Source organism: Pinus tabuliformis, chromosome 8 (assembly GCF_031772625.1).
Source record: "Pinus tabuliformis cultivar Carrire ecotype Pingquan chromosome 8, CPIR1, whole genome shotgun sequence".
NCBI classification, from domain to species: Eukaryota; Viridiplantae; Streptophyta; class Pinopsida; order Pinales; family Pinaceae; genus Pinus; species Pinus tabuliformis.
In genome coordinates, this window is record NC_142294.1 from 1,723,101,261 (window position 1) to 1,723,120,491 (window position 19,231).

Below are 19,231 nucleotides of genomic sequence, written 5' to 3' on the forward strand. Positions count from 1 at the left end.
CAATAGCAGTCAAAGACTTTGATGATAGAGCAAGTGGACCGGGAAAATGTGTTGCATGCAGAACATTCCAGAGTTACAGGATAGGGGTTGCAGATAATCCATATCTTTTTGAGAGGGAGTGTTGAGAATGCAACAAGATGATGGAGCTTAGAGAAAAGGAGTCGCCTTCACTAAGTGGGTCCGCAGGCTATTTTTGGCGCAAAGTCTATTTTTAGACTATGTCTATTTTTAGACATATGGATCATGGTTTATGAGTTGCAGGACGCTGTTTATGGATGATTGGTCAAGTTGGCAAAAATAGATGGACTTCTATTTTTAGACAACAGCGGAGGTACTGCCAGTCTAAATATAGAACAGTCGAATATTATTAGCCCTTAATAATATTTGGACTATAAACATTATCTTATTCTCTTGGAGCACTTCAGTTCGAGCTACGAATGTGGCACATGCAACTGCCTGAAGGAATCACGTGGTTACCTATGGTTTAACTGAGCTATTGCATGAAGGACTTCAGTTAGAACTCAAGTGGTTGAGTTCTGTGGAGTTAGATGAGCAGTTGATGGAGTTGTGTTCAGTTTGACTTGGTTGAACTAGTTGTATTTAGTCTAACTGACAAATACGCTAGAGATGAGTTATGTGAATTTAATTATTAATTAATTCACTAATTATTAACTCATAAAGCAACTAAAGAATACATCAGTTAACTCAGTGCATGGACAGTTCAGTGGAGACAAGTGTTAGAGGTGAGTGAAAGGGCAAGACAGCTGTCAGTTGTGACTATAGTTGTGCATGAGATTTGCACATGCATGGATTGAGATTGCCCATGAGGATTGCGTGGTCATACACAAGGGAAATACGAGTTTGGTTCAGCCATTCTCATTCATTCTCATGCAGGATTGCGCAGTGGAGGCAGGCAAGCAGCGGAAGAGATTTGGAGATTCAGATCTGAGCTAGTTTGTGTGTAGCATGTGGAGATAGTATTGAGTACTTGTGAGGAGTATTGTATTATGTATTGTTACATGTTCTCAATCAATATAATATACAGATAGTTGGGGTTTTTAGCGAGATGCTTTCCCCGGATACATCCTGTGTTGATATGTGTGATTGATGCTTCTATGTGCGCATGTGAATGTTTCTAATTCCGCAAGATTGATGATCAGTAGTAGAGGAGGTTATGTATTATGCATGTATTCCGCAAGTAATGTATAATCAGGATAATCTCTGTGAATATGTGTCATATTATTCAAAATTTCTACATATGGCCACTTAATTTTATTCTCTTATGAATGATACTGGTTGTAGCCAAGAATTTTATATGGAAGGTCAAGAAGTAGAGAACTTACAAGACCATGTTGATGCCCAAGAATATGTTGTTGTTGCTGAAGCTATAATTCCCCTTTATGAAGGGACCTTATGTGGTGATGATTATGAACATGTGAGTGAGACACAGTTCAGTCATGAACAAAATTTCAATATCATGGAGGCTGTCACACCCACGGAACCACCTGCCAATTTTGCATGTGATATTCCATATGAGGCAGTTGATGAAGCGAATGAAAATGCAAACTTGATTTCAAATGATAATGCAACATGATTAAACAATAAGCAATTGAGCATGCCAACCCAGGTAAGCCCACCATCATGGTTGGCAGAGGCCATGATCAATATCAACACACATAATGTGTCTACCACCAATGAGGAAAGCATGGACATTCCTTCACAACCATCAAAGTTGAACACCGAACTTGTTCATAATTTTATGGAAATGGTTCACTCGAAGAGGAGCCTGTTCAACATGAAGTACTTGAAGAATCCAACAATAGGGGCCAATCAATTGTACCAGAGGTTGAAAGCCAAGTGTCAGATCCTAGGGAGCATGGGACAACAAATAAGAGAATACTTGGTGCATTCCTAAAGCTACCAGTAGAGAGAGTGAAGGCCTCATCAAGGCACTCAACTGCAAATTGTCTTCATTTGGGGGGGAGTTCACAGTTGCTCACATTTGAAGATTATATGAATTTATTGCTTGATTCTGAACATAAAAAAAATCAAATTCATGAAACTAAAAAGAGAAAGAAGGAGTTGGCCAAAGACAAGATAGCTACAAGGATTGCAGCAGCAGAAGGTCAATCAAAGGAAAGGATGGAAAGACAAAAAGCAAGGGAAGACAAGGAAGATCAAAAACAATTGGCAAGGTAAGAGAGGGGGGCAAGAAAGGTTCAAGAAGTGTTGGAAAGAGGAGGGGGGGTGACAAGTAGGGAAGTCTATGGTCCAAGCTAGTTTGAGGCAAATAAGATGATGTACAACACACTGGACCACATTGCAGAGCACACACAATCATACAAAGAGTTTATTAGAATCGAAGTCCCCTCCTATTAGCCAGGGGTTGTGCCCACCTCATATACCCCTACAAGTGTAGGTTTAAATCCTAACTATGTTTATATGACACCTACACTCAGTGTTGGGGTTAGTAACACAAGTGGACACTTGTGCTACTCAATCCCTCCATGGCTACAAGGAGAAAATTGGAGTCAAGGATATGGTAACATTCAAGCACATCATAATCAACCAATCTTGGGTAGTCCACCATACTTAGGTCAAGAAGGAGACTCAACAATTTTGGGAAATGCAAGAAATGGAGGCCATCAAGCATACGGGTGGCATGAATTAATTTTTGTAACCACATCGCAATGTGAATTTTGTAAGGATGCAATATGTTGATTGATTTCATAGTAGAAGCTAAACTATAAACTATATTGAATTGAATTGTAATTATGCTCTGAAAATTATTTTTATTTCGGTGTGAAGATCCAACTACAACAAGTATGACCAAGATAATCACTTAATTTGGTAATTACTTGATGAAAGGCAACATAATAAATAATGAAAAGAAGTGAACATAAATCACAAGTAGTTACCAATAGAAGATACTAATAACCATCGAGAAACTGAGAATGAGGGGATTCAACAAGAGACGAAGAGATCTATAATAGCTCTATGTAATATCTATCCAGTGGAAGAGATGTGTTCCTATTTCAATAGAGGTTATATATTGACATTTCCTATTTCAAGAGAGGTTATATATTGCACATATAAAGATAAAAAGTTATCATTGTAATTAGGATCATTACAAACATATTCACTGTTGAATAATAGGTAGAAGATTCACTCTAGCTCTTTCCACCATGGTGACCCTCAGCATTATGGACCATTTCCATTTTCAAAGGAAAGATCTACCCAGGAGCATGTGGTTGAGAAGTGAAATGGAAACCAGTCCTCTGTCTGCTCGAAGAGGCAGTGAACAAAAGAATCCCTTTGTTCTCACTAAATGAAATTCAGGAGAAAATAATAGAAAGTAAAGATCAATTGAATCCAGTTTGAAACAACATTGCAAAGGAAATAGAACTAAATGAAGTTTGGATTGGGTAATATCACTGCAACCAAGAAACACTTCTCATTCTTATTATGATCACTGAAACCAAGAAACGATTAACATATGATTCATACGCTGACAAGCAATGGATGTAGGCACATGACCTATGGTTGTTACTTTTGATTTGTACATAAAACAAGGGATGGTTGTAGTGGTGTTGGGAGTTGAGGCATATGGCAGAACAAGTCCAAAGGATGGATGTTTGTGACTGCCTACACTTTGTACAGAGCATTCAAAGCAATCTCGAGCAAGCCAATGATTTAGAGATTATGAATAGTGTTGTGTTTGTATACTAGTGATTCCACTGATCAATAAAGGTGTTGTATTATGTGGTCTACACAAAGTAGATATCAATCGAATCTAGTTTGAAACAACATTACAAAGGAAATAGAACTAAATGAAGTCTAGACTGGGTATATGCAATCTTTATAAATGGACTCATGTATCTAACTATAAATCTAACAAATGTATAAGAGAGGTTATATATTGATTGTTGTGGAAAGTGAAGACCAATGCCAGCTATGGATACCAATGCACTATAACAGTATATCCCAATTAAACAAATTGTTCATCTAATTTCAAACCCAACACTCAAATTAACCATTCCTCTACCTTTTGAAGATTTGAATACATGCATATGTTCCAGCACTCTTGTGAACAGTACACCAATGGTACATGACTCATTTGAGCAATTAACATGAGTATCATGTTTTCTTCTCTGTCATTGTTTTCCCAGTTGAATGACCCATATAATATATATATATATATGTGTGTGTGTGTGTGTGTGTGTGTGTGTGTGTGTGTGTGTTTTCTTAGGTGGCTATAATGAATTAACAAAACATAAAATTGTAGAACACACTCTACTATTCAAAAGTTAAAGGATATGAAGCACTTCTCATTCTTATTATGATCACTGCAACCAAGAAACAATTAACATATAATTCACAGGTTGATAAGCAATGGTTGTAGGTACATGGCATATTGATGTTGTTTTTGACTTGTACAAAACACAGGGGATGGCTGTAGTGGTGTTGGGAGTTGAGGCATATGGTAGAACAAGTCCAAAGGATGGTTGTTTGTGATTTCCTACACTATGTACAAAGCATTCAAAGCAATCTCAAGCAAGCCAATGATTTAGAGATGAAACATCATTACAAAGGAAATATAGCAGCCAAAAAATCTTCGAATAAAATCTTTTCCCCTTACACGTATTCAATCATCGAGTTCAAGAAGTTCAAGACCCCGTGGACAATTATTCCTACGAACCCTTATATATATATATATATATATATATATATATATATATATATATATATATTGTACGTTTTAACCCCGTACAAAAATTACTTGCATACGAATTCTAAAACACATAAAATAAACAATGCGAGAGAATAACACATAAAACACACATACACAAAGATTTTCCCCTGAATCCCAAACCGGGACTACCAGCTTGATTTTTCATTATGTTCCTTTCAATGTTACAATACATATTTATACATGCCGAAGCATCCAATACCATGGACTGAAAACCATCGCATCCAAAACCATGGACCGAAAACCATCGCGTCCAAAACCATGTGCGAAAAACATGCACAAAACCATAGGTAGGTCCACCCAACCTAACATAGGGTCCAAAACCAAAATTTTCCCGGGTGCTGCCCCGGACCCCATAGAGTGGGGTTACCTATACCCCTCAAACCCCCTGTAATTCCCCACACTACACAATCGGCACAATGAAGAGGGGGCTCCACCCCCCTGTTAACTACGTGGGCTAGTCGTGGAAAGAATATAACACAACCCAACACACACACACACACACACACACACACACACATATATAATCGAATCTTCAAAGCTTTTTTTCATTTGAGGTTCCAAAATATATTTATTATTTCAGGAGTGATCGAGGATATCGAGATATCTCATCAATCAGGAACCCAGAATGAGGAGATGGTCCTTCCCCTTAGAATCCCCCTCGTTGGGTCATTAGCTTGTTGGCTTCACCAAAAAGGGAAAGTCTTTGTTTTTTAGGAAAACTACACATTTTAACCAGTATCTACTGCCTACGCTACCACATATGTTAGTAATTCATTCAGTTAAGATTTTTTTTCATTTGAGGTAGGAGGTGTCCAAGCACATCAAGAGATGGGTATCTAAATAGAGGTAGTCCACAACCAAAAACCCCCACAAAACTAAGAACCCACACAAAATGCATAACCCAAAACCCACAAAACTAAAAACCCACACATAACCCACAACCAAAAACCCACAAAACTGAAAACCCACATAAAACCCACAGAGCTGAAGCTAAATTTCAAAAAATTAGCCAAAAGCCACACAGGTGAAGGTGTTTAAAACATACACATGCATAACAAAGGCACAATAATCCAATTCGGCTAAATGTGTTTAAAAACACAAGTATTCAGGCTGGTAGGATAGTGTCCTACCTTCTAGTCATCCAGTTGTTGTTTCATTAGCTTTCTCCATGCCAGAAAGCCACAGGAACCCCATATGTCCCAAAAACCGTAGCTTAGACTACAAAAACCTATAACAACCTACAAGACAGCATAAAAAATGGTTAGATATCCCTAAAACTATAGAAAAAATGTGAAATTCAAGCTCACAAATTTACCTACAAACCTGAAAATCCCCTTCGGATCGTCAAAAATCCATGTCCAACACTGAGCTGATCCAAATCCGCCACAAGGAGGAACGTAGACGAATAAAAAGCCCATACCACTAGATGGGGAAGGCAAAACAGTCGAAAAACAAGACAAAATGGATGAACACAACCGAACAACCTCCAGCGCAACCATCTCTGTTGCTCCATAAACCACTACTGTCATCTCCGAAACCACTACCCACATCACTGAGGATTGTTATGGCAGTGACCACCATTGGAGCAGCGGCATGTAACTACCCGGCAGAGCAAATGAACAACAACATGACCCAAATATAAATGAACTGTGCAAAAGGCAAGCGAAAAACACTATGTCGTTACAAACCCTAAACCCCAAGTTAACATGTTGAACCAGTGGCTATGTACGAGCAACAGGTGGATGCATGCAGTGGAAACGTGTCATACGACGGGCGAGGGTGCCATCGTGGCATTAGTGCCGCTTGACGTGGAGGCAATAAAGCACTGGTGGCTCTCCCCTATCAAAGGAAAATTTGAATCAATCTAAGCATGGAAAGGTATAGCACCGAAATTCACTTGCACTTCATTAGTGTAACAACAGTTTCTAACAAGCCCCGAGATTGGATCTGGGGATCTGTAATAATCCACAAGCAAAAGAGCATAATACAATGACATTGAAGTAAATATACTAATGGCTACAGGCCCCACAATCCATCCTAAATGCGCAACACCCCATGGCACAACTAACACTGCTCCAATCAAAGTTGTGAGAATGTTAGCCACTATGGTCCATAGTGTGCCTGCATACTCAAATATTATACGCAAGCTTCCAAAATTATTGGAAATCTTATAATAGCTATATAAGGAAGCAACTTATCAAATTTATCTTTGAATGAATTTATAATTTGGAAATGTGTTATGCTCCTCATGTAGTGCAAGTTCCAAGCATCCAAACATATAGAGAAAAATTAGCAAAATCAACTACTAGCTTTGTTCCATATCCATTGGATGTCCTAATAGGCAATCAACTTAAGCTCATTAAAATGAAATAATGGTGACACATTATCCCGACCATTAAACGATAGCCTTAACATATAAATGAGGAAAGCCCATTGGAAAGTTGAAACACCTTCTTTCACAGAAGGATTTTACATTAGAATCTGGACGATTTGCATTGCATCACTATGACCAAACTAGAAAACACTAACCTAGAAAATAAAAGATTACCCACTTGACAAATGACAAAAGTCTAAGAAGATAGTATAAAGTATTGAAAGGAGATGACACAATTCCCAATCAGGAGATACCTACTGTTTGGTTCCTCATTGGATAATGGTTGTTCACACTATTGTTCATGGCAGCTTCCATTGGCAATGTATGGACTCTCTTCTATAATATATATTTGCAAAAATTGTTGAGTATGGAGTGAAACTTTATCATTGATTGAGATTGCGATGCAAAGTTATGAGGGAGGTTCAATGTTTCTATTCGAAAGATCACATATAGGATTCAGCTTGTCTATTCTACAGGTACAATCCTATACGCATTCAGTGACCTCCTATGATGGAAGGATATGTAGGGCCCTTGGTAATTTGTCCTTCAGAAGCTATGGACCTTAGAGAAGCTTGTCCTTGATAAATGTCTGACATCGTTATTTAATATATTTAAAATTCATTATAATCATCACTTTCGATTAATAAATGAATTTTAAACTCCAGATTTCAGAAGGTAATGAATATTTAAACTTTAATCTTTGAAAGTTCTTGGGGATGTGTGATCCGAAATTGGATCCTTAAACTCTCTTAAAGCTACCCCAACTCTGTAAAAGCTCATACCGAAGTTTAAAGTCTTATGGATGTCAAAGCCTATCAGAAATAACCTCTGAACAACTACAATTTGCAGCTAGCACAGAGCAACAAGGACCTTCGGTCAAAGCGCATTGACCGGTGGCCCATGGGGACTGTGCATGGTGCAAAAATGGCAGTTAGGAGGCTCAAACCAGAAAACGGAGGCTGTTTTTGATGCGTGATTAACGCAAATTGCTGGGAAAAACCCCTCGAGAAGGAAAAGCCCCGAGTGCACGATCACAAGGAAAACCCAAAAACCGTGGGAAAAGCACTAAAGCGACAGGCAGGTCCCGCGCTCCAAAACCGGTGGAATATCGAAAGCATTTTGGGCAGTAAGCGAGTTTGTCAGGAGAATGAGCGATGCCATACGGTAATTGAAGCATGTCCGGTGGATGAGAGAGAAAACCGCTCTCATCGCGGGCTAATGTCTGAGCAAGTCAACTGCGCGATAAGAGCGATCACCATAGGATCTGGAGGCCCCAGATCTAACGGCGAAGATTGCGCCCGATGGGAAACCAAAATCGACGGAGAAAATAAGCTTCGACACATAAAGGTTGAAGTTCGATTGGTTCGTTGAGTTGGCGGATGAATCATTTCACAGAGTAACCGAAGTAACGAACCGTTTGAGGAAGAGCTGGCTCAGCTCATGAGGAGACAAGTGGCCACCTCTCTGTGAAGCGTTACAGTGATGATGACGCAGAGCAGGGAATTCCAGCACAGAGGCAGGCGATCTGAAGAGCCGGGAGAGGAAATGAACAGTCGGGGAACGAAATGGTTCTAAGAGCCACGAACAGACAGAGAGTAAAAAAAAGAAAAGAGAGAAAAAAAAGGTACAACGAGAAGACGCGAAATGCATAGAGAGTCTGGGGAGTCACTCGGAGGTCGAGTAGAAAATCCAGAGAGCTCAATTGACAACAGCATATTGTTGTTGGAGTTGCTTGGAAGTCGAGCAACTCATAGAGGCATATAAAAGGCCGAGCGAAAGAGCTTAGGAAACACAGAGCAGAGAGCTGCAAGCCACAGCTAGAGCCAAGAGCCAGAGCGAGCACCAAAAGCGAGAGCTGAGAGCCAGAACCAGAGCTAGAGCCATAGAGCCAAAGCTAGAGTCAAGGCCACAGCCAGAGCAAGAGCCAGAGCTAGAGCCAAGAGCCAAAGCTAGAAAGTCGAAGAGCTCCAAGAGCCAAAGGATAAGATGGTGTTCTGAGCCCAATGTTCCTGTATAAAACATTGGAGTTAAGTGTAGGCACTTGTAAAAGAACTATTGCCACAATCCCAGAGAGCCTAATCGAGTTGATTAGAGCTCAAGGAGATGTAGCCCAAGATATCAGGGTGAACTCCATATTATACTGTTGTCTTATGTGTTTGTTTTTACTGCTGCTTTAACTACTGTTATATGCATTTATATGTCAGTTTAAGTACCTTCCCATATCAGCACAAACAACAAATTTTAAAGTAAATAATTAGCTGAAAACAAATACAAGCATACACCCATATTTTCAAGCATTTCTTATTTCTGCATTGGTTGATCAAATAGACTTGGGAAAATTTAAAGCTTTGGAAGTGGGAGAGGTTCTTGTAAGTTAGACAAGAAGCCTAAGAGCCCCATTTTCAGATCAATGTGGCTCATTTATTTTCCAATATTTTCTAGTAAATATGTTTTAGAAAATTATCATATTATTAAATTATTATATTTTATAAAATTATTATATTATTTTTCTTACATACATTTTAATAAGTATAATGCACCCCTATCTCCATATTTAACAATGTTTATATTTTAAATTCTTTTGATTGGTTCAAGGGGTGATTTATACTTGGGTATGGGGAGAATTGTTGTCATGTGATGTTACATTTAAAAATTATAAAATAGTATTTACAATAACAAATTAAAAAAATAATAATAACAAAAAAAAACTAATGTTAACTATAAATAATTGTGGAAGTCTCCAACCACTTATATCTAGCCTCTATATCAAATAAATCAAATTATTTGAGAAGTTAGGCATTAAGATACAAAAACCAACAATACTTTAACTTCCACCTTAATTTTACATCTACTTTATATATAAACAAAGTAATTGAAAATAAAGAAAAAAATTATATTTTATTTTTTAATGTTAAAGAAATATGTAATTCTTTCCATATTACTATTTTACTTTTTAATATTGAGGAGATATGTAATTCTTTCCCTACTTAAATGGAGTTGAGATGCTCCATGATATGTAAAATTGTAATTCATTCTATGTTTAGTCAACATGTAATAGTTAAAACAAAAATATATTCAGAACATAAATATTTATTGTTACTCATACATAAAATATTTCAATGTTCATAAGAAATAACAAAATAATTTAAATTTAAATTTTTCTTATATTATCATTTTTTATTGTAAGGAGTATCTGTCATTTATTTCATTTTTAATATGGAATTGATATATAACATTTAAAAAAATATTAATAACCAAAAATGTAAGTTATATATAGAGAGAATTATTATTCTATTAATAGGCTCTTTAGGGAGATTCTTCTCAGTTGCCACTTTCCACTCTACCGCACCATCAAATTTATTGTTAGACGATTGAGAGTTCTTCCACCCTTAGATCTCACTGTTTTAATTGTCAACCAAATCTTGATTTGTCTAACCGTTCAACTTATTAATCTTTAAAATAATAATTATAACCAATAAACATCTCCTTGTGACTAGAACATCTCTCCATGGCGAGTTTCCGCAAACAAAGGGACCAACAGGGACATAGATCTCCCTTCTTAGGGGCTTCACCATTTTTGGATTTTTCATAAGGTTTTTTCCTTAAAACAATTCCTTTAGTACCACCCAAAACATGTTTCGATCCTTGCAAGTGAATGTGGCATTATCCTCTATCTGCAACATTGTAGGAGTGGGAGCGGTCATTACGCATGAAGTCGAGGTTCCTTTGCGTGTATCAACCATGATGCTATCCTTCTTTGAGTTGGGAGCTCATGATGCTCCCTTTATGTTCCTCTAGAACTCCTCCAAACCTCAACATGTCTGACCACTTTTTTTCCTTTGCTTGTGGCTAGAATTGCTAGAATACGTTCAGAATGATGGAGTTTACCAAAATAATTCAATGAAAACCATGAAAATAATGTGTGAGTCACTTCTCTTTCTTTCAATTCCTGATTACATTATATTTTAACAATTACTCATTCTTTGTATTCTCATCTCCATATGTGTGTGTGTGTGTGTGAATAATAAAATATTTTTATAGTGACGGGAAAGGATGAAGTTAAATGTTGCTAATAATAAAATATGTTCACAATTATGGGAAAGGATGAAGTTAAATGTGGCTAATGCGTATTCAAAGTGATTAACGTTAATTATTTCATTATAACTAATTTTTTTTATATTTTCAAAATGTTTAACCATAGATTGTGTTAAAACTATTTTTTTTGGATTTACTATACCTGGATGTTGTTCTATGTTACGCTTGAGAGGTTTATTTTTTTGGATTTACTTACACTTGAATGTGGTTCCATGTTAAAATATACATGAGAGGTTTATGGGAGTTTTCATTTTTTTGGATTTAATGATACTCAAATGTGGTTCTATGTTAAAATATACATGAGAGGTTTATGGGAGTTTTTGGTGAAAAAGGCATTCCTCTCCGCGCGAATAGAAAAAGTGTATAAAAATGAGATATTCCTTAATTTATTTTGGTGGGGAGATTTTCAAATAAAATGTTCTTCCTCTCAATTTTATACAAAAACACTATACCGTCTAGCATACTTTTTATATTAAAAAAAACTAATGTCACATAAAAAATAGTAATAAAATATATATAAAAAAATACCACATTCAAGCCTCAATATGTCAAATATATTTTTATATTAAAAGATACAATTTCACACTTTACTCTTGTATGTATACCTTTGAAACTAGAATTAAAAACGACAAATATCCTACATTATTTGAAATTGTAAAGTGTTGTTTTTCAAAGTTCAGTGTCTATCAACTTAGTTTTTTATTTTCTTTGATGCTTTAGAATTTTGTAAGTTGGAATAATATTATTTATTTGAAAGTCCAATTTTGATTACCTCGGTTATACAATTTTTTTTAAGGCACTATCTAATCCATTTGTACTTATTGGCTAGAACGATAAGGATATCTAATCCATTTGTGCTTATTGGCTAGAACGATAAAGATTTGTATTCAGTTCACCCCATTCTACTATGTTACCTTTATGCTAGTCCTACTATAAGCCTAAGTAGGCTTGATATTGGGCTAACCCACCCTAGGCTCATATGATAATTTTAATTTTATTGGTTTTGGTAAGATCTTAGTAATGTATAGCCATTACTCATTCAAGATTCCAATGTGCAATTTCTGAATTAAGAACCATAGTCCATAGAACTTATGTGAGTCTCAGCTTTCATTTCTTATCACCAAGGTGAAGGGGTTAATATTGTGTACTAATACTAGAATGAACATAGCACATACTTTACTTGATATTAGACCTACAATGATGTTACAACTGCTTTTTTTTAATCCACCGTGATTGGACACCCACCTAGACCCTATGCCTTTCCTCTCATGTAAATGACAACTATAACCCCAAGTGGATTCACTGTGACATTTTCAATCAGAGATGGCTCGATCCATGGGTTTAATACTTTTGGCAACGCCATGGTTTTTTTCTATTTACTACCCTTACATTATAAGGTTGAACTACCCTTCAATGTTTATTAACGCAACCTTTCTTTGGGTAATATAATTTCTGGTCGGATATCACCATTGGGCGCGTATCTTCCGAGGTTTTCATGGATAAATCCTTCTGCTCTTTATTATAAACTTATTTAAGTCGATGCATGACTGTATATTTGAAAGGTGTGTTTCCTTAAGCTTAGAATTTATTTGGTACGTAATACAAGTTCCACCGCACCAAGTCCCAAAAGCGCAAGACACTTTACACCCGGAAGGACTAGCTGCCAATCCCTCTATACCAGCTCACTGAATGTCATGTGCGCATCACATGGGTGCCCATTCATGGTTTTCTTGATACCTTTGGATGGCTAGGATGGATCGAATCGATCCAACGGTGGGACTGGAAAGAACTCGAACCCTAAACTGTTAATCCAAGTTCCCTCTTACCATTTGGGAGATGGGCTATACTCTGCGCGGCACACAGTGAACCCAGAAGCATCTTAACAGGTTTTTGGTGAGCTACGTTGCTTACTATAGCAGGAACGCCTCACATTATGGTGCTAGAACCTTCCTTGCATCATCAATGTCACACTGGAATGACACTATCATAGGCCCGAAGGAAATAATTAGCAGTTGGTTTCTTTTTCATCCCAATTGGTGCGGCTACCTCCTCCTCACGGTTTCGTCGCACCTGCTACTAGTAAGAGGAAAAAACTTAGTAACACATCTCTGCATTACATAATCATTTCCTATGAAGTCTTTATGCCCATACGCTATTTTGTTCGTTTTTCTTGAATACCGTATGACAGATATCGCCCCACTTTTATTGCTATGTACAGTTCATATTTCAGACAGGGATTTCATCTATACTTGCCTCTGCTACTTTTACAGGTAAACCCTGATTACTGCTATCTCAAGAAATACCACCCTAAACGATTTTTTTCAACGATGCATGACTTCCAACTTAATTTTTATTCTCGTGCTTGACCTGATTACTTTAGGTATGGTTCCATTTACCAATTTGGAGATTTGTCTTGGAGAGGCCGTCGGTACTTGGCGTGGGTGTACAGGTACTCCCGAATTCACAATTCAAATTTCTCTTGAATATATTTTAGTTGTACCTATTTTTCACCACTAATGGTTTTCTGACTCTTACAGGAAGGACAGAGGCGTTAACCAAGCCCCTCTTTTCACCAGGTAACCTCTGTGTTTTCTACAGTTTCATTTTCTCTCCCTACAACTCGTAATCCGTTTTTGTGATGCCAATTTCTCTTCTGTCATATTCATGGTCGCAGGAATTGTCATTCACATGTCTGCATAGTCATCTCCGTTCGAAGTTAATCCAGAGTCAGCACTTCCTTCGGCCTACTAACCTTTTTCTACTTGTTCAGGTCAGTTCTGCCCTCCTCTACTTCTGGAAGAGGTTATGCGGTGTAGGCGGACTGAGTTCTTTCTTAATTTTTTTGCTTCACAGTTCAATTTCTCTGCTGGCTCATATAGCCATGGAACTAGATACCATGCCTCCTATGTATATTAAATTGTCGTATTTTTGCATGTTAATAGGTTTAGGCAAGAGATTGATCATATACCTCACCATGATGTGCGATATTATTTTTGATATTTCTGAGTTTTGTAAATTCGGACGAGATTTTCATCTCACCTTCCTTTTCTGTAAAATGTATATATTTGATTTAATGGAATTATAAAAAATGTCTTTGAGATAGACATTTTACGTATTCGCTTCTACATTTTCCATCTCCGTTTGATCTCTACACCTCAAAAATAATTAGGGTTCAGGACTGATCATTTCGAATACCGACTCCATGATCCATCGCCTATAAAGAAGAATAATGGCATTATTTGAATAAAATTGGAAATAAATAACTATTTTTCTTGTGTGCTATTTTCCCACTAAAATTCGTAGCATTTGGCAAACATAAAGACTATTCCAAAAATACCTGCACTCCACCCTGCTGTATTACTATTCTCAACATCATATATATATATATATATGTGGGGGGAAATTCCTACCTTCATTGCAGTTAACTGAGTAAAATTAAACACACTACTACACATAATAAATATTCTCTATACTTACAAAAATAACAATTAATTCTCATCAAATCGAGTACTTCCACCCAAATAAAAACTACTTCCTCTAGTTCACGGCCGAGATCTTTCCTATCCTTTCAATGTATATTTAATTCTCTTCTTTTATGATAAAGTTTCTTTTAGTGGCGTCCAGTTTTTGTGGATATTTTTATCCATTCGCCCATGGCTTTCCCATAAAAGCTTGTCTTTCTCTCCCGCAAAGTTTTTATGTTTTTTTCCAAGAGTAACATCTTTCTCTATGTAGGAAACTTAATGGATATTTATCTCCCATCCATTAAGCTTATCTAGAATTCTTATCATGAAGTAATTATCTATTTCCATTCACCAATGGAATTTTATTTGGAAAGAGTATCATCTTTAACTGTCTCATTCCCAAGTGCATACATCTCATCTATTTATTTATTAATAAATAACCATTTACATAATTAATTTGATATTCTTCTTTGGATTTGCTGTCATTCTTTCCACTCCACTCAGTGTAGTCAGAGCTGTTTTTCCACAACGGGGGTGTTACATTCTCCTCTCATTTTTATTAACATCGTCCTCGGTGTTCATTGTCCAGTTTTTAATTTCTCAATTCTTGCTGGATAATTTTTCCTCCTTCCATCTTCTTTATATCATGCTCATTTTAATTTTAACAGGAGCAACAACTCACTTCCAGAGCCGGATCTCTTTCTGGTGAAAGATACCACTGTTTGTTTTCCAAATGTTTCCCTTGACGTTATTTGAAGAAAAAAAAAATCAATCAATTAGAACGGAAATTGTCATGTACTTGTTAAACATTATAATTTTAAACATGAATAAGAAATAATAGTTAGCTTGTTATAGTCCCAATTCTACCAGTTCTGTAAAGTTTTAGCACTGCAAAGTCCTTTGCATGGTCCAAGAATTTTCCTCTTCCCTTCACCAAAAGGCAGTTCCTTCTTTTCTTTCCCTATTTATCACATTTATGTTTTTTTTCCTTCCATTTGGGTGAAGACCCAATTAAGATGCACCTATAATTTTTCATTCCTTCCATGCCCTTTCTAACATCTATGTTGAATATGTGTTACATAACTTTCATCTGCATTCAACATACTATTTACATGCAGCTAATAAGGTCAACATTATTAATACATATTATATTAATAGACTCAAGGCCATGTACAATATCATAAATATGACTCATTTATAAACCCCAAGATGCAGTATGGTATCTTATTTTGTGCATCGTTTATAGTAAAATATCAATGAACAATGAAATATTTGTAGCAGCTTATAATTTTTTTTTCCACTTACACATCTATGGTTTTCGCAATATTGTTAGGTTATTATTATCATATCTTGCGGATGGACTTTACAATGCTCATTAGCCACTGATCCTTGTTACCAATACTAGTGTTTAATCGGTAACTCACTTGTTACCAATACTAGTGTTTAATCGGTAACTCACTGTTCATCCACAATCAACATCACCTGTTTCACACTTTATGATACCTTGTTCTCTTTATTTCTTCAAAACTACATATTTCTAGTTTCAATTTTTATTTTTAGACTTACATTGTTATCTCTTCCATTAATTTAAGTTGGTTAGCTTTGATTAGTAGCTAATATCAATTTTACTCATTATTTTAATATTCTTTCACTTTACTGAGATTTAATATATTTAAAAGTAGAACATTCTACACATGGATATCTTGTTCATTTCCTTCCCAAGTTGATTCCAACTGCTTTTTATATTATTTCCATTCATTTCCTGGCCCAGACTTCGTCATTTCTTTCCTTATATCTCTGTAATGGTAATTATTTTTCCAACTCCTAACTCGAAAAGATTACTTATTTCAACTAGCTGTTTGTTTGTTTGTTTTTTTTTTTTTTTTAAGCAAATCACATTTTCCTTAACTTGTATCAATTGTTATACCAATTTCATTCAACCTACCTTGGTAGTTTACTTTTCAACCTAAAAGGTGCACTGTTGGAATACAGAGACGATCAACATTTGTTGTTGGCTAGTTGTATATTTAGTGGTATTAATATATATAAAAGAAATCTCTCCTGTCTAGGTTTATATATCTCAATGACTTATCTTTGATCATTGTATCGTATGCTCCTCTCTTGCTTAATCAATTTTTTTCAGCAAAATATTGAGTGCTTCCCATTTCCAATTTACATTCTTGCTTATTTTACTGTGACAGTCTATAATAGATTTTATGTGTTACCCACATCAGATAACATTTATTTTATAAGATTATTATCCCATTTCCAATTTACATTCTTGCTTATTTTACTGTGACAGTCTATAGTTGATTTTGTGTGTTATCCACATGAGATAACATTTATTTTATAAGATTATTATTTCTCATTGCCACTTATTAATGATTCTTACCTTTGGTAAATTTATTATTTGTTTCCAGCATATTCCAGCTTTCGTTTCTCTTGCATAAATGTGTTCAACACCCTTATTTCTTTAAGCTAATCATTTTCTGCACCCCATTTTTCCCCGGATTTGAGGGACTCTCTTCACCCTTTAACATTATGGCCTTATATTTTTTTGACATTTTAGCCTTACTGTAAACTATAGATAAGCATGGCACCTCCACTTTCTGTCCCTTTAGATCCACATGCTAGCAATTTTTTTTATATGGTTACACATATTTATATCACACATTTAGGCACACTTTCTTACTCTTAGTATTCGAAAATAATTCTCTAATCACCTTATTCTCATAGAGAGTAAATCATATCTTCGAATTAGACACATCCTCAATCGGTGTGAAGGAATAATGATTTTCACCTTTAAGAACAAGAAATTATATTTCCGTAATTTGGCATAGGTGGGAGTTACTCCCTCTTAAATCTAGTGTGTATCTTCCTTGTGATAGAGAATCAAACTTATGTATTTCCAATTTTGATCTTTGATATTATCAAAGAAAACAAATCCCATTTATTCCCTACAACATTTCTTAACTCCTAGTTGTCTTGCCCTTCTACCAATACTAGTCAATTGGTAGCGGAGATATGAGTACTTCGTGCCGAATACGTTAATAATATTATAATGGTCTATTTTCGACCTCTTCCCTCTATATGCATATAGTAAGTTTAAGGGGTTCTTCCCTGGTTTTGTTGTGCCCTTTACACTTTTGTCTCAAAACTTTATCATTTCTTTAGATTACTCCCATGTTTTCCTATCCGCCTTCGTCCTTTATCCAGTGATATTGTTAACGTTCAGAGTGGTTTTACCGCAACTGGCGGATATATTACCAATAATGTTTATTTAATTTAATTTTTTTATTTAAATGTGTAATTTTGTTTTAGTATTAAGTTTATTGCGTTGAGGAGCTTAGTGTGTTGTGGAAGAGATGATGAATGTCACATTTTGACTTGGTAAAATTATATAAAAGTAAAATAAAAATAAAATGAAAATGAAACAAACCAATTTAATAATTCTAATTGGTAATTATTAACCTGTGTTTCATAATTTTGATCCTTCGAAAATTTGAAGTTAAGATGGATCTAAGTTGGTTATATATTAAGATCAATAACTTTTTCTATTGATGTAATTATTTTCCCCAATTTACATTCAGAAATATATTGATTCATTTCCATACATATACATAAAATATGAAGCGTAAATGAATTTAATTTGATTCTCTATATAAAATGTAGATTAAATATTTTATTTAAATTTAGATCGTTAATTTAAAATTATTGAGGTATTATTATTTTTATTTTATTTCAAGGTCACATAGATTGTGTTAAAACTATTTTTTTGGATTTCTTGATACCCGAAATGTGGTTGTTCTTCAACTTGGAGTTATGTATCTCTCTTAAAATAAAAATAAAATATTCTCTAAATAGAAAAACAATGTGGTTATAATAAAAAATAAAAAAGAATATGCTATGCATGTTTAATTAGTTTCCCATATGACCTAACATAATTTCATGTGAAGTAATTAAAGGTAAAAAAATATGTTTAAGTGTTGTACTTTTCCAAAATATTATAACAAGTTATTTAAATAAATTATTTGAATATTTAACTTAACTAATTTATGTGAATATCAACTATATATATATATATATATATATATATATGTTAAAATAAAATATTAATGTTGTTTATAATAAAATATTAGTAGGTTATGAATAAAATATTTTAATATGAATTAATATTGACTTCTACTTAAAAATATATAGCATTCAATAATACAATTTAAACAATGAAAATTACACATTATTTTTTGCACTCTTAAATAAGTTTGTGCATGAAGAAATGTGATCGCTTTCAACTCATGTTAGATCATTACTTAAGATGGGTCTATTCTGGTTTTTAAATTTAAATTGGTCACTATTATTCATACAATTCTAGTGCAAGTTAGGGTTCTTAAAAAAAAGAATATCCATAAAGTTAGTAGGGAGGTCAATTGATAGATTTTCAGTGAGCTAACACAAATAATTCAAAAATTAACCAAAAAATTTAGAAATAGATGCACCATTTGACTCAACTTCAAATTTAATACTGAAATCTATAATTAAAAATAA

General features: G+C 35.1%; 1 protein-coding gene and 1 pseudogene across 3 annotated transcripts; one reads left to right on the plus strand and one right to left on the minus strand.

Annotated features, from left to right (window-relative positions):
• LOC149242960 (amino acid permease 2-like) overlaps positions 1 to 7,442 on the minus strand; it is a 28,462-nt pseudogene extending 21,020 nt beyond the window's left edge.
• A 5,404-nt stretch (positions 7,443 to 12,846) lies between these two features.
• LOC149242961 (uncharacterized) lies at positions 12,847 to 14,340 on the plus strand. Of its 3 annotated transcripts, none has more exons than XM_089367734.1 (5): positions 12,847 to 13,319; positions 13,441 to 13,492; positions 13,603 to 13,671; positions 13,760 to 13,798; positions 13,993 to 14,340. In XM_089367734.1, the coding sequence occupies exons 1-5, from the start codon at positions 13,185 to 13,187 to the stop codon at positions 14,136 to 14,138; spliced, it is 441 nt and encodes a 146-aa protein (XP_089223860.1). In that variant the 5' UTR covers positions 12,847 to 13,184; the 3' UTR covers positions 14,139 to 14,340. The 3 variants fall into 3 exon arrangements, with proteins under 3 accessions (XP_089223860.1, XP_089223863.1, XP_089223862.1); XM_089367737.1 differs by having other exon boundaries at positions 12,850 to 13,319; positions 13,897 to 14,340; XM_089367736.1 differs by having other exon boundaries at positions 12,868 to 13,301.
• Positions 14,341 to 19,231: the final 4,891 nt, after the last annotated feature.

What these genes read in the sequence shown, in the direction of transcription:
- LOC149242961 (XM_089367734.1), top strand. Translation starts at nt 13,185, where the DNA reads ATGTCACACTGGAATGACACTATCATAGGCCCGAAGGAAATAATTAGC. An exon ending in TAGTAAGAGGAAAAAACTTA is followed by an intron (nt 13,320 to 13,440) that starts GTAACACATCTC and finishes TGCTATGTACAG; the next exon opens with TTCATATTTCAGACAGGGAT. An exon ending in CAAGCCCCTCTTTTCACCAG is followed by an intron (nt 13,799 to 13,992) that starts GTAACCTCTGTG and finishes CTACTTGTTCAG; the next exon opens with GTCAGTTCTGCCCTCCTCTA.